Below are 14654 nucleotides of genomic sequence, written 5' to 3'. Positions count from 1 at the left end.
CCTTGGCAGCATGTCCCGGTCGCTGAGGGCCTCGGCAGCATGTCCCAGTCGCTGAGGGTCTCGGCAGCATGTCCCAGTCGCTGAGGGTCTCGGCAGCATGTCCCAGTCGCTGAGGGTCTCGGCAGCATGTCCCAGTCGCTGAGGGTCTCGGCTGCATGTCCCGGTCGCTGAGGGTCTCGGCTCCATGTCCCAGTCGCTGAGAGTCTCGGCTGCATGTCCCGGTCGCTGAGGGTCTCGGCTGCATGTCCCAGTCGCTGAGGGTCTCGGCAGCATTTCCCAGTCGCTGAGGGCCTCGGCAGCATGTCCCAGTCGCTGAGGGTCTCGGCTGCATGTCCCGGTCGCTGAGGGTCTCGGCAGCATGTCCCGGTCGCTGAGGGTCTCGGCAGCATGTCCCAGTCGCTGAGGGCCTCGGCTGCATGTCCCAGTCGCTGAGGGTCTCGGCAGCATGTCCCAGTCGCTGAGGGTCTCGGCAGCATGTCCCAGTCGCTGAGGGTCTCGGCAGCATGTCCCAGTCGCTGAGGGCCTCGGCAGCATGTCCCGGTCGCTGAGGGTCTCGGCAGCATGTCCCAGTCGCTGAGGGTCTCGGCAGCATGTCCCAGTCGCTGAGTGTCTCGGCAGCATGTCCCAGTCGCTGAGGGCCTTGGCAGCATGTCCCGGTCGCTGAGGGCCTTGGCAGCATGTCCCGGTCGCTGAGGGTCTCGGCAGCATGTCCCAGTCGCTGAGGGTCTCGGCAGCATGTCCCAGTTGCTGAGAGCCTTGGCAGCATGTCCCGGTCGCTGAGGGCCTTGGCAGCATGTCCCAGTCGCTGAGGGTCTCGGCAGCATGTCCCAGTCGCTGAGGGTCTCGGCAGCATGTCCCAGTCGTTGAGGGCCTTGGCAGCATGTCCCAGTCGCTGAGGGTCTCGGCAGTATGTGCCAGTCGCTGAGGGCCTCGGCAGCATGTCCCGGTCGCTGAGGGCCTTGGCAGCATGTCCCGGTCGCTGAGGGTCTCGGCAGCATGTCCCAGTCGCTGAGTGTCTCGGCAGCATGTCCCAGTCGCTGAGGGCCTTGGCAGCATGTCCCGGTCGCTGAGGGCCTTGGCAGCATGTCCCGGTCGCTGAGGGTCTCGGCAGCATGTCCCAGTCGCTGAGGGTCTCGGCAGCATGTCCCAGTCGCTGAGAGCCTTGGCAGCATGTCCCGGTCGCTGAGGGCCTTGGCAGCATGTCCCAGTCGCTGAGGGTCTCGGCAGCATGTCCCAGTCGCTGAGGGTCTCGGCAGCATGTCCCAGTCGTTGAGGGCCTTGGCAGCATGTCCCGGTCGCTGAGGGTCTCGGCAGCATGTCCCAGTCGCTGAGGGTCTTGGCAGCATGTCCCAGTCGCTGAGGGCCTCGGCAGCATGTCCCAGTCGCTGAGGGTCTCGGCAGCATGTCCCAGTCGCTGAGGGTCTCGGCAGCATGTCCCAGTCGCTGAGGGTCTCGGCAGCATGTCCCAGTTGCTGAGGGCCTTGGCAGCATGTCCCAGTCGCTGAGGGTCTCGGCTGCATGTCCCAGTCGCTGAGGGTCTCGGCAGCATGTCCCAGTCGCTGAGGGTCTTGGCAGCATGTCCCAGTCGCTGAGGGCCTCGGCAGCATGTCCCAGTCGCTGAGGGTCTCGGCAGCATGTCCCAGTCGCTGAGGGCCTTGGCAGCATGTCCCAGTCGCTGAGGGTCTCGGCAGCATGTCCCAGTCGCTGAGGGCCTTGGCAGCATGTCCCAGTCGCTGAGGGTCTCGGCAGCATGTCCCAGTCGCTGAGGGTCTCGGCAGCATGTCCCAGTCGCTGAGGGTCTCGGCAGCATGTCCCAGTCGCTGAGGGTCTCGGCAGCATGTCCCAGTCGCTGAGGGTCTCGGCAGCATGTCCCAGTCGCTGAGGGTCTCGGCAGCATGTCCCAGTCGCTGAGGGCCTTGGCAGTATGTCCCGGTCGCTGAGGGTCTCGGCAGCGTGTCCCAGTCGCTGAGGGTCTCGGCAGCATGTCCCGGTCGCTGAGGGTCTCGGCAGTATGTCCCAGTCGCTGAGGGTCTCGGCAGCATGTCCCAGTCGCTGAGGGTCTCGGCAGCATGTCCCGGTCGCTGAGGGCCTCGGCAGCATGTCCCAGTCGCTGAGGGCCTCGGCAGCATGTCCCAGTCGCTGAGGGCCTCGGCAGCATGTCCCAGTCGCTGAGGGTCTCGGCAGCATGTCCCAGTCGCTGAGGGCCTCGGCAGCATGTCCCAGTCGCTGAGGGCCTCGGCAGCATGTCCCTGTCGCTGAGGGTCTCGGCAGCATGTCCCAGTCACTGAGGGTCTTGGCAGTATGTCCCAGTCGCTGAGGGTCTTGGCAGCATGTCCCGGTCGCTGAGGGCCTCGGCAGCATGTCCCGGTCGCTGAGGGTCTCGGCAGCATGTCCCAGTCGCTGAGGGCCTTGGCAGCATGTCCCAGTCGCTGAGGGTCTCGGCAGCATGTCCCAGTCGCTGAGGGCCTCGGTAGCATGTCCTAGTCGCTGAGGGCCTTGGCAGCATGTCCCAGTCGCTGAGGGTCTCGGCAGTATGTGCCAGTCGCTGAGGGTCTCGGCAGCATGTCCCGGTCGCTGAGGGTCTCGGCAGCATGTCCCAGTCGCTGAGGGTCTCGGCAGCATGTCCCAGTCGCTGAGGGTCTCGGCAGCATGTCCCAGTCGCTGAGGGCCTTGGCAGCATGTCCCAGTCGCTGAGGGTCTCGGCAGTATGTGCCAGTCGCTGAGGGTCTCGGCTGCATGTCCCGGTCGCTGAGGGCCTTGGCAGCATGTCCCAGTCGCTGAGGGCCTCGGCAGCATGTCCCAGTCGCTGAGGGTCTCGGCTGCATGTCCCGGTCGCTGAGGGTCTCGGCTGCATGTCCCGGTCGCTGAGGGTCTCGGCAGCATGTCCCAGTCGCTGAGGGCCTTGGCAGCATGTCCCGGTCGCTGAGGGCCTCGGCAGCATGTCCCAGTCGCTGAGGGTCTCGGCAGCATGTCCCAGTCGCTGAGGGTCTCGGCAGCATGTCCCAGTCGCTGAGGGTCTCGGCAGCATGTCCCAGTCGCTGAGGGTCTCGGCTGCATGTCCCGGTCGCTGAGGGTCTCGGCTCCATGTCCCAGTCGCTGAGGGTCTCGGCTGCATGTCCCGGTCGCTGAGGGTCTCGGCTGCATGTCCCAGTCGCTGAGGGTCTCGGCAGCATTTCCCAGTCGCTGAGGGCCTCGGCAGCATGTCCCAGTCGCTGAGGGTCTCGGCTGCATGTCCCGGTCGCTGAGGGTCTCGGCAGCATGTCCCGGTCGCTGAGGGTCTCGGCAGCATGTCCCAGTCGCTTAGGGCCTCGGCTGCATGTCCCAGTCGCTGAGGGTCTCGGCAGCATGTCCCAGTCGCTGAGGGTCTCGGCAGCATGTCCCAGTCGCTGAGGGTCTCGGCAGCATGTCCCAGTCGCTGAGGGCCTCGGCAGCATGTCCCGGTCGCTGAGGGTCTCGGCAGCATGTCCCAGTCGCTGAGGGTCTCGGCAGCATGTCCCAGTCGCTGAGTGTCTCGGCAGCATGTCCCAGTCGCTGAGGGCCTTGGCAGCATGTCCCGGTCGCTGAGGGCCTTGGCAGCATGTCCCGGTCGCTGAGGGTCTCGGCAGCATGTCCCAGTCGCTGAGGGTCTCGGCAGCATGTCCCAGTTGCTGAGAGCCTTGGCAGCATGTCCCGGTCGCTGAGGGCCTTGGCAGCATGTCCCAGTCGCTGAGGGTCTCGGCAGCATGTCCCAGTCGCTGAGGGTCTCGGCAGCATGTCCCAGTCGTTGAGGGCCTTGGCAGCATGTCCCAGTCGCTGAGGGTCTCGGCAGTATGTGCCAGTCGCTGAGGGCCTCGGCAGCATGTCCCGGTCGCTGAGGGCCTTGGCAGCATGTCCCGGTCGCTGAGGGTCTCGGCAGCATGTCCCAGTCGCTGAGTGTCTCGGCAGCATGTCCCAGTCGCTGAGGGCCTTGGCAGCATGTCCCGGTCGCTGAGGGCCTTGGCAGCATGTCCCGGTCGCTGAGGGTCTCGGCAGCATGTCCCAGTCGCTGAGGGTCTCGGCAGCATGTCCCAGTCGCTGAGAGCCTTGGCAGCATGTCCCGGTCGCTGAGGGCCTTGGCAGCATGTCCCAGTCGCTGAGGGTCTCGGCAGCATGTCCCAGTCGCTGAGGGTCTCGGCAGCATGTCCCAGTCGTTGAGGGCCTTGGCAGCATGTCCCGGTCGCTGAGGGTCTCGGCAGCATGTCCCAGTCGCTGAGGGTCTTGGCAGCATGTCCCAGTCGCTGAGGGCCTCGGCAGCATGTCCCAGTCGCTGAGGGTCTCGGCAGCATGTCCCAGTCGCTGAGGGTCTCGGCAGCATGTCCCAGTCGCTGAGGGTCTCGGCAGCATGTCCCAGTTGCTGAGGGCCTTGGCAGCATGTCCCAGTCGCTGAGGGTCTCGGCTGCATGTCCCAGTCGCTGAGGGTCTCGGCAGCATGTCCCAGTCGCTGAGGGTCTTGGCAGCATGTCCCAGTCGCTGAGGGCCTCGGCAGCATGTCCCAGTCGCTGAGGGTCTCGGCAGCATGTCCCAGTCGCTGAGGGCCTTGGCAGCATGTCCCAGTCGCTGAGGGTCTCGGCAGCATGTCCCAGTCGCTGAGGGCCTTGGCAGCATGTCCCAGTCGCTGAGGGTCTCGGCAGCATGTCCCAGTCGCTGAGGGTCTCGGCAGCATGTCCCAGTCGCTGAGGGTCTCGGCAGCATGTCCCAGTCGCTGAGGGTCTCGGCAGCATGTCCCAGTCGCTGAGGGCCTCGGCAGCATGTCCCAGTCGCTGAGGGCCTCGGCAGCATGTCCCTGTCGCTGAGGGTCTCGGCAGCATGTCCCAGTCGCTGAGGGTCTTGGCAGTATGTCCCAGTCGCTGAGGGTCTTGGCAGTATGTCCCAGTCGCTGAGGGTCTCGGCAGCATGTCCCAGTCGCTGAGGGCCTTGGCAGTATGTCCCAGTCGCTGAGGGCCTTGGCAGCATGTCCCAGTCGCTGAGGGTCTTGGCAGTATGTCCCAGTCGCTGAGGGTCTTGGCAGTATGTCCCAGTCGCTGAGGGTCTCGGCAGCATGTCCCGGTCGCTGACGTCCTTGGTAGCATGTCCCAGTCGCTGAGGGCCTTGGCAGCATGTCCCAGTCGCTGAGGGTCTCGGCAGCATGTCCCAGTCGCTGAGGGTCTCGGCAGCATGTCCCAGTCGCTGAGGGTCTCGGCAGCATGTCCCAGTCGCTGAGGGTAATGCCCTCCTGTGGTAGTGTCACCTCTGTGTATCGCGACTGCCCATTGGTCGTATCCTATTTTACTGACCTATTGGTAGACTGCCTGTGTGTCATGTCTCTGGTGTTCCCTCTAATGTCTAGTTAGGTGTGTATGTATATTAACCCTTTGTGTACTTACAGTGATGTATATCACCCCACGAACAGCCCCTGAAACACGGTCACAAACATCCCCCACCTTACCTCAAACCTCCCTGAAGAGCCCCTTAACTCAAACTTTATCTTCTCTAATCGCAGGAAGTTGTACAGGTCACCCAACCAAGCCGCTACCCCCGGTGGCGATGCCAACAGCCACTCCAGCAAAATTTGCAGCCGTGCAATCAGAAAGGTGAAAGCCACGAAATCGGCCTTCCCCCTCTCCATGAGCTCCGGCTTCTCTGAAACCCCAAAAAAGGTCCTGATCCACCTCCTCCTCCACTATCCTGGCTAAGACCGCAAACGCTCCCGTTCAGGATTTTCCAAATTTTTCACAACCCCAAAACGTGTGTGCGTGATTCGCTGGTTCCCGCCCACACCTCTCACACTCATCTGCTACCCCCTGAAAGAACCCACTCATTCTCACCCGAGTCATGTACACCCTCTGCACCATCATAAACTGTATCAGGCTCATCCTTGCACAAGAGGAGGTCCCGTTTACCCTTCGCAGTACCTCACTCCATGCTCCCCAATTGATCTCACCTCCCAACTCCGCTACCCATTTCTCTTTGATCTTCACCACCCGCTCGCCTCCCTGCTCCCCCAGCCACTTGTATATATCCCCAATTCTTCCTTCCCCTTCCACATATGGAAGCAGCAGTAGCTCCAGCAGGGTGTATCCCGGCAACCTAGGGAATCCCCTCCAAACATTTTGCGCAAAGTCCCTAACCTGTAGGTACCTGAACTCACTCCCCATCGGCAGCTCTACCCTCTCCCTTAGCTCCTCCAGTCTGGCGAACTCTTCCTCTAAATACAGATCCCTCACCTTGACCAGCCCCACTTCCCTCCACCTCCTGTATTCACTATCCATCCCCCCCGGCTCAAACTCATGATTCTCGCACAGCGGCGTTAGCACCGACATCCCTTCCACCCTAAAATGCCTCCTCAACTGATTCCATATCTTCACCGTGGACTGCACCACTGGGCTCCCAGAATACCTACTCGGAGCCATTGGCAACGCTGCCATCACCATAGCCCTCAAACTAGACCCCTTACAAGATTCCTCCTCCATCCTAATCCACTCTACCCCTTCTCCTTCCCACCACTGCCACACCTTGTCCACATTCGCTGCCCAATAATAATGAAGCAAGTTCGGCAACGCCAACCCCCCCTGCTGCCTCTGTAGCAGGGTCCTCCCCACCCTCGGCATCTTGTCTGCCCATACAGAAGTGACCGTGTCCACTTTCCGAACAAAGGCCTTTGGTATAAAGGTCGGAAGAGCTTGAAAGATAAACAAGGACCTCGGGAAAATATTCATTTTCACCACTTGCACCAGTGTTAAATGCAGTGTGTCCCACCTCTTAAGATCCTCCCTAGCCTCCTCCACCCGCTTTGTTGAGTTCCACTTATGGAGTCCCGTCCATTCCCTCGCTACCTGAATCCCCAAATACCTAAACTTGTCCGTCGCTACCGTAAATGGCATTCCCCCCTAAAGTAGCCCGCTGTGCCAGCTCATTCTCCGGGAATACCTCGCTTTTCCCTACATTCAGCTTGTACCCCGAGATTCCTCCAAACCTCCCCAACAGGCCCATAATCCTTCCCATACTCTCCAACGGATCCGAAACATACAGCAAGAGGTCATCGGCATAGAGCGACACCCAATGCTCCCTCTGTCCCCTCAAAGTCCCCTGCCACTCTGCTGACTCCCTGAGAGCCATCGCCAATGGCTCTATGGCCACGCAAACAGCAGCGGCGACAGCGGGCACCCCTGCCTCATACCCCTGTGTAAGTCAAAGCTTTGTGAGCTCATATCATTCGGCCTCACCCTCGCCCTTGGTGGCACATATAGCAACCGCACCCATGTCACAAATCTCGGCCCAAACCCAAACCTTCCCAAAACCCCAAACAAGTACTGCCACTCCACCCGATCAAATGTCTTCTCCAAGCCCATGGACACTACCACCTTGGGTACCAGAGCCCCCGATGGATTCATCACCACATTCAACAGCTGTCTTATATTACTCGCGAGCTCCTACCCTTCCCGAATCTTCTGCCACCACCTCCGGGACACAATCCTCCATCCTCCCTGCCAACAACTTTTCACATCCGTGTTCAATAGTGATATGGGCCTACACGACCCACATTTCACCACGTCCTTCCATTTTTTCGGGATTAGTCATCGTCTCTCACTCCATGGCCCACACTGGAAGTCGCAAACAGGACATCCGTGACTTCATGGATGCACTTGTGGGTTATTGGTTGGGATTTGTCACACAAGTCCCTGCTTGAACCCTGGAATGAACCTGAGGCGTAAAATGTCAGGGCTGCCGTGACCTTGACGGCCAATTGGGAGCGGGTATCCTCCTCCCCCACGTGGTGCCAAGTCCCAAAGGACATGGCACAGGTGCCGCACCATCCCCTTGTTGAGGTGGAGCCTCCTTTGTTCATGCTGTCTAACATCTCCTATGAATGACCAGCGACACATGGACACCTCGGGCCTTTGTCGGTCTCCCCCTCTGGGTCCCTCCCAGGCTTGATGGGTGGCCGAGTCCTGATGGTTCGGGGCGAGCCCCTGCACATGGGCTGCCTCCTCGAGCCTCTGTCGACACTGCTGTCGCCACATTCTCTGGCATCTAGATCGCGCCCAATGAAGGCATGGATGAGATGGTAGCAGCAGATTAGCTGATACAGGTCCAAGTTGGGCAATGTTACGGAGGTGGAAATGTGCAATCTTCATGATGGCATGAACATGAGATCGGAATCTCATCAATAACACAAAGCGCAAAATAACATAGATGAACACCAGAAGCCTCTCTACTCTGTACAAAGAGTTGCTATTTATATTTCAGTGATAGAACAGCAGAGTACTAGATGACAAAGAAGTGCTGTTTATAATGGGAAAGAAAAGAGGGAAATGTATTTGTGAAGGTCAGCCAATACCGGGGAAGAATTTTGCTAGATAGAAGCTCTAATACATTCATAGTATAGAAGTCTCATTGTTTTATTTTTAGTACGAAGTCTTAAGACTTCGTACTGTGCTCACCCCAGTCCAACGCCGGCATCTCCACATCATGTTTTATTTTTGTAAGGGGTGAGAATATTGTCAGATCGCAGTTGCCTCTTATCTAAGTAAATATGTGAGACAGAGTATCCAGAATATGGATGTGTACTTCACACTAAACTACCAGGAACCACATGAAGATGATACCACCCACCCCCTGCTTCCTCATCATGAGGCACTTACAAATATTTCCTGTTGTGCCATCACAATGAATTCCACTTTCCTGACATTGGTTAAATCAACAAAATAGAAACATGAGCATGTATAATCCTGAAATTAGTCATTAGCCAATTAATTAATGGTTTGTTTAGCTGTAAAATGTAGTTGAATGCTGAATGGTGTGTCTTTTTAATATGTGTTAAATACTTTTGTACATTGACAGGGCAAGCCACAGGAAGAAAAGTAAAGACAGTTCAGGTTAACTTTACTGAGAGGGACATTTATGAGCACATCAAGGAAAATCTAAGAGGACTTGAAATTGGGGTCCTGGGTAAGTGTGGTGATTCACGTATGGCTGCGTAAGGCTGTTGTATATATGTTCACTATTGTTCTACTGTTCTATTAGTATCATTATCTCCACTGTTGTACATACTTATTGTTATTGCTGTTCTGTTATTGGTTGTTGCTGTTGTACTGTTGGAATGTTATTATTGGTGCTGCTGTTGGCTCCGCCTGTGGCTCCGCCCAGCTGTGGAGGTATAAAGCCTGTTGACCTGGGTCAGCTCTGCAGTGCGGGAGGAGCTACAGGTCAGCACATATTTAGTTTATTAAAGCATCGGTTCACTGCTTCTCAGCGTCTCGTCTGAATTGATGTCTATCAATTTAATAAACTAAAATTTTGCTAATGGATGCTGCCCTCAAACCTGAACGTCTCGAACTGGACCCGCAGGCCGCTGAAGCGCCAGCTATCTGTGAGCATTGGCTCAGCTGCTTCGAGGTCTACCTCGAATCCTCAACAGCTGCGGTTTCCCCGGCACGCAAGCAACGTCTCCTCAACGCCCGGGTGAGCCACCGGATCTTCCAGTTAACCCGAGATGCGGGCTCGTATACGGAGGCTGTAGATGTACTCAAGGAACAGTTTGTGAGGCCGGTCAATGATGTCCTCCCTCGACACCTCCTCACCACGCGGTGTCAGCGCCAGGGTGAGTCGCTCGCGGAGTATCTTCGTGAGTTGAGGGTACTCGCCCGCAGTTGTAACTGTCGGGCGGTCTCTGCATCGGAGCATTCGGAGCTAATGATTCGGGACACTTATGTGGCTGGAGTCCAGTCCAGCTATGTCCGGCAGCGCCTCCTCGAGAAAGGGGCTCTCGACCTCGAGGCGACAGTGAAGCTGGCTACCTCGTTAGAAAGCCTCTAGGCTTTCCCATCCGACCACGTGGCATCCTCGGGGACGTCAGAGGCGAAACCATCACCCGACCCAATCGCATCTCACTCCTGCGCCTCACGGCTTCCGGCCGGCTCCGGAGGACCTTGTTGTTATTTCTGCGGGCAGTGCCAGCATCCCCGGCAGCGCTGCCCAGCACGCAGCGCTGTGTGTAATGAGTGCGGCAAGAAAGGTCATTTTGCGAAGGTATGTCTGAGCCGCTCTAAGGCCCCAAAATTAAAAGCCTGTCGGCCTGAGGCTCACAGACCCCACAACATGGCATCGTGCCTGCTGGGACCGCCCCCTTCCGACGCGTCATCCGCTGTGGATGACGCCATCTTGGTCGCCGACGTGGCCCGCCACGTGCGACCTGTGGGCACCGCCATCTTGGCCAAATCGTCGACACCGCCATTTTGTGATCACGCTGCCGCCACAGATAGTACTTCGCATTACCTCAGCTCGGTCCAGCTCGACCAGTCCCGGCCTTACCATCTGCGAAATTCTACGATGCCTGCCAAACTCAACGGGCAGGAGGCGACCTGCCTCTTCGACTCCGGGAGCACAGATAGTTTTGTCCACCCGGATATGGTAAGGCGCTGCGCCCTCCAGGTCCTCCCCGTCTCGCATACTATATGCCTCGCGTCCAGTTCACACTCCGTACAGATCCGGGGGTATTGCATCACAAACCTGTCAACACAAGGCGTAGAGTACACTAACTTTAAGCTCTATGTCCTCCCTCATCTCTGCGCTCCCCTCCTGCTCGGGTTAGATTTCCAGTGCAACCTCAGAAGCCTAACACTAAAATTCGGAGGACCCCTGCCCCCTCTCACGATCTATAGCCTCGCCACCCTGAAGGTCGCCCCTCCTTCGCTCTTCGCGAACCTCACCCCAGACTGTAAGCCCGTCGCCACCCAGAGCAGACGGTACAGTGCTCAGGACAGGGCCTTCATCAGGTCAGAGGTTCAGCGGCTCCTGGAGGAAGGGATCATCGAGGCCGGCAACAGCCCCTGGAGAGCGCAAGTGGTGGTCGTCAGGACCGGGGAAAAGAATCGGATGGTGGTGGACTACAGTCAGACGATCCACCGGTACACGCAGCTCGATGCGTACCCCCTCCCACGCATATCTAATCTGGTCAATCAGATTGCACAGTATTGAGTCTTCTCTGCGGTAGACTTGAAGTCCGCGTACCACCAGCTCCCTATCCGGCCGGAAGGCTGCCAGTACACTGCCTTTGAGGCAAATGGCCGCCTCTTCCATTTCCTCAGGGTCCCCTTCAGCGTCACCAATGGGGTTTCGGTCTTCCAACGAACAATGGACCGAATAGTGGACCAGCACAGGCTACGGGACACGTTCCCGTACGTGGATAATGTCACCATCTGCAGCCATGACCTGCAGGACCATGACGCTCACCTAGACAAATTCCTCCGCACCGCCCGACTCCTTAATTTAACCTACAATAAGGAGAAATGCGTTTTCCGCACAACCCGGCTAGCCATCCTCGGCTACGTCGTGGAAAAAGGTGTCCTAGGACTCGACCCCGACTGCATGCGCCCCCTTCTCCAGCTCCCTCTTCCCCAGTGCCCCAAGGCCCTGAAACAATGCCTGGGGTTTTTCTCGTATTATGCCCAGTGGGTCCCCAACTACGCGGACAAGGCCCGCCCAATCATTAAGTCCACCATTTTTCCCCTGATGGCTGAGGCCCGCCTGGCCTTCAACTGCATCAGAGCCGACATTGACAAGGCCACGATGCACGCTGTGGATGAATCCCTTCCATTCCAGGTGGAGAGCGATGCGTCTGACTTTGCCCTGGCCGCTTCCCTCAACCAGGCAGGAAGGCCTGTCGCCTTTTTTTCCCGTACCCTCCATGCCTCCGAGATTCGACACTCCTCCGTCGAGAAGGAGGCACAAACCATTGTGGAAGCTGTGCGACATTGGAGGCAATACCTGGCCGGCAGGAGATTCACTCTCCTCACAGACCAACGGTCAGTTGCCTTCATGTTTAATAACACGCCGCGGGGCAAGATTAAGAACAAAAAGATTTTGCAGTGGAGAATCGAACTCTCCACCTATAACTACAACATCTTGTATCACCCTGGGAAGCTCAACGAGCCCCCAGATGCCCTGTCCTGCACGCGCCAGTGCGCAAACAGACCGGTTACGGGCAATCCACAACGACCGCTGTCACCCGGGGGTCACCCGGCTTCTTCACTTTGTCAAGGCCCGCAACCTGCCCTACTCCCCTGACTATGTCAGGGCTGTGACCAGGGATTGCCAAATCTGTGCAGAGTGCAAGCTGCACTTCTATCGGCCGGACAAGGCTCACCTGGTGAAGGCCTCCGGCCCTTTTGAACGCCTCAGCATGGACTTCAAAGGGCCCCTCCCCTCCACTGACCGGAATGTGTACTTTCTCAACGTTGTTGATGAGTACTCCCGCTTCCCGTTTGCAATCCCTTGTCCTGATATGTCCTCTGCCACTGTCATCAAGGCCCTGAGCAGCATTTTATCCCAGTTTGGTTTCCCCGCCTATATACATAGCGATCGGGGCTCCTCTTTTATGAGTGAGGAGCTGCATCAGTACCTGCTCAGTAAGGACATCGCCTCGAGTAGGACTACCAGCTACAACCCCCGGGGGAACGGGCAGGTGGAGAGGGAGAATGCTACGGTCTGGAAGGCCGTCCTTCTGGCCCTATGGTCTAGAAGTTCCCAGTCTCCCGCTGGCAAGAGGCCCTACCTGACGCGCTCCACTCCATCCGGTCGCTTCTGTGTACTGCCACAACCGAGACCACTCACAACCGTCTATTTGTCTTTCCCAGGACGTCGGTCCTCCTACGGAAATACGCAAGGAGCCATAAGGCCGATCCCCTGGTCGAGCGGGTTCAGCTTCTCCACGCGAACCCTCAGTACGCGTATGTGGCACACCGCGATGGACGACAGGACACAGTCTCCATCCGGGACCTGGCACCCGCGGGTACCCCCGCGCCCATTATCACTGCGCCCCTCCCAGCCACCTCCCCACCCACTTCCCCACCTACACCTTCACCAACATCTCCCACAGGGTCTTTTAGCCCTGCCTCTGAGTCGTCACCCTATCCGGGACCCTGTTGTGCGGACGATGTGCTCCCGGAGCCGAAGGTTTCGGCGCCAGTGTCCACGCCGGAGCCGGAGCTGAGGCGCTCGCAGCGAACAATTCGTCCGCCTGTGAGACTGAACTTGTGAGTCCCTTTCACCCCCACCGGGCTTTTTTTTTAACGGGGGGGTGAATGTGCTGAGCCACATATGGCTGCGTAAGGCTGTTGTATATATGTTCACTATTGTTCTACTGTTCTATTAGTATTGTTATCTCCACTGTTGTACATACTTATTGTTATTGCTGTTCTGTTATTGGTTGTTGCTGTTGTACTGTTGGAATGTTATTATTGGTGCTGCTGTTGGCTCCGCCTGTGGCTCCGCCCAGCTGTGGAGGTATAAAGCCTGTTGACCTGGGTCAGCCCTGCAGTGCGGGAGGAGCTACAGGTCGGCACATATTTAGTTTATTAAAGCATCGGTTCACTGCTTCTCAGCGTCTCGTCTGAATTGATGTCTATCAGTAAGCAAGTTAAATCCTTTGTTGCTCAACATAACAGAAGAAGGAAGGATTGAAATGATCAAATTCTGTCCAGGTACGAATGTGCGATAGAGCATTGCAAAATTGGCTTCATATTTTGCATTAATCTTTTCAAAATGTATTTTATTACAAACATGTATCAAAGCAGGTTACAGCCAATAAACACCGCGGGGAACCGACTTCCCAACAATCAACTATACAGTCTACAGATTTTTCCCCTTTTTCACCCCCATTTCCCCCACGACGAACAACCCCTCAAACACAGTCACAAATATCCCCCACCTTTCCTCAAACCCCCCTGAACAAACAAAGAAAAGTACAGCACAGGAACAGGCCCTTCGGCCCTCCAAGCCCGTGCCGACTATGCTGCCCATCAAAACTAAAATCTTCTATACTTCCGGGGTCCGTATCCCTCTATTCCCATCCTATTCATGTATTTGTCAAGATGCCCCTTAAACGCCACTATCGTCCCTGCTTCCACCACCTCCTCCGGCAGCGAGTTCCAGGCACTCACTACCCTCTGTGTAAAAACCTTGCCTCGTACATCTCCTCTAAACCTTGCCCCTCACACCTTAAACCTATGCCCCCTAGTAATTGATTCCTCTACCCCGGGAAAAAGCCTCTGACTATCCACTCTGTCTATGCCCCTCATAATTTTGTAGACCTCTATCAGGTCGCCCCTCAATCTCCGTCGTTCCAGTGAGAACAAACCGAGTTTATTCAACCTCTCCTCCTAGCTAATGCCCTCCATACCAGGCAACATCCTGGTAAATCTCTTCTGCACCCCCGCTAAAGCCTCCACATCCTTCTGGTAGTGTGGCGACCAGAATTGAATACCATACTCCAAGTGTGGCCTAACTAAGGTTCTATACAGCTGCAACATGACTTGCCAATTTTTATACTCAGTGCCCCGGCCAATGAAGTCAAGCATGCCATATGCCTTCTTGACTACCTTCTCCAACTGTGTTGCCTCTTTCAGTGACCTGTGGACCTGTACACCTAGGTCTCACTGTCAATACTCCTGAGGGTTCTACCATTCACTGTATATTCCCTACCTGCATTAGATCTTCCAAAATGCATTACCTCACATTTGTCCGGATTAAACTCCATCTGCCATCTCTCCGCCCAAGTCTTCAAACGATCTAAATCCTGCTGTATTCTCTGACAGTCCTCATCACTATCTGCAATTTCACCAACCTTTGTGTCGTCTGCAAACTTACTAATCAGACCA

General features: G+C 57.1%; 1 protein-coding gene across 3 annotated transcripts in view; it reads left to right on the top strand.

Moving 5' to 3' along the window:
* hsd17b3 (hydroxysteroid (17-beta) dehydrogenase 3) overlaps positions 1-14654 on the top strand; it is a 140940-nt gene that overhangs the window by 61694 nt on the left and 64592 nt on the right. For 2 of the 3 annotated variants that reach the window (XM_072516743.1, XM_072516741.1), the window contains exon 4: positions 8839-8955. In XM_072516743.1, coding sequence (XP_072372844.1) covers positions 8839-8955 — 117 coding nt within the window. The remainder of the gene's footprint in view (positions 1-8838; positions 8956-14654) is intronic. The other variant, XM_072516742.1, reaches the window with a different exon arrangement.

This window comes from Scyliorhinus torazame, chromosome 9 (assembly GCF_047496885.1).
Source record: "Scyliorhinus torazame isolate Kashiwa2021f chromosome 9, sScyTor2.1, whole genome shotgun sequence".
NCBI classification, from domain to species: domain Eukaryota; kingdom Metazoa; phylum Chordata; class Chondrichthyes; order Carcharhiniformes; family Scyliorhinidae; genus Scyliorhinus; species Scyliorhinus torazame.
Note: the sequence above shows the minus strand (reverse complement) of the source record. Positions and strands in the feature narration are given on the sequence as shown.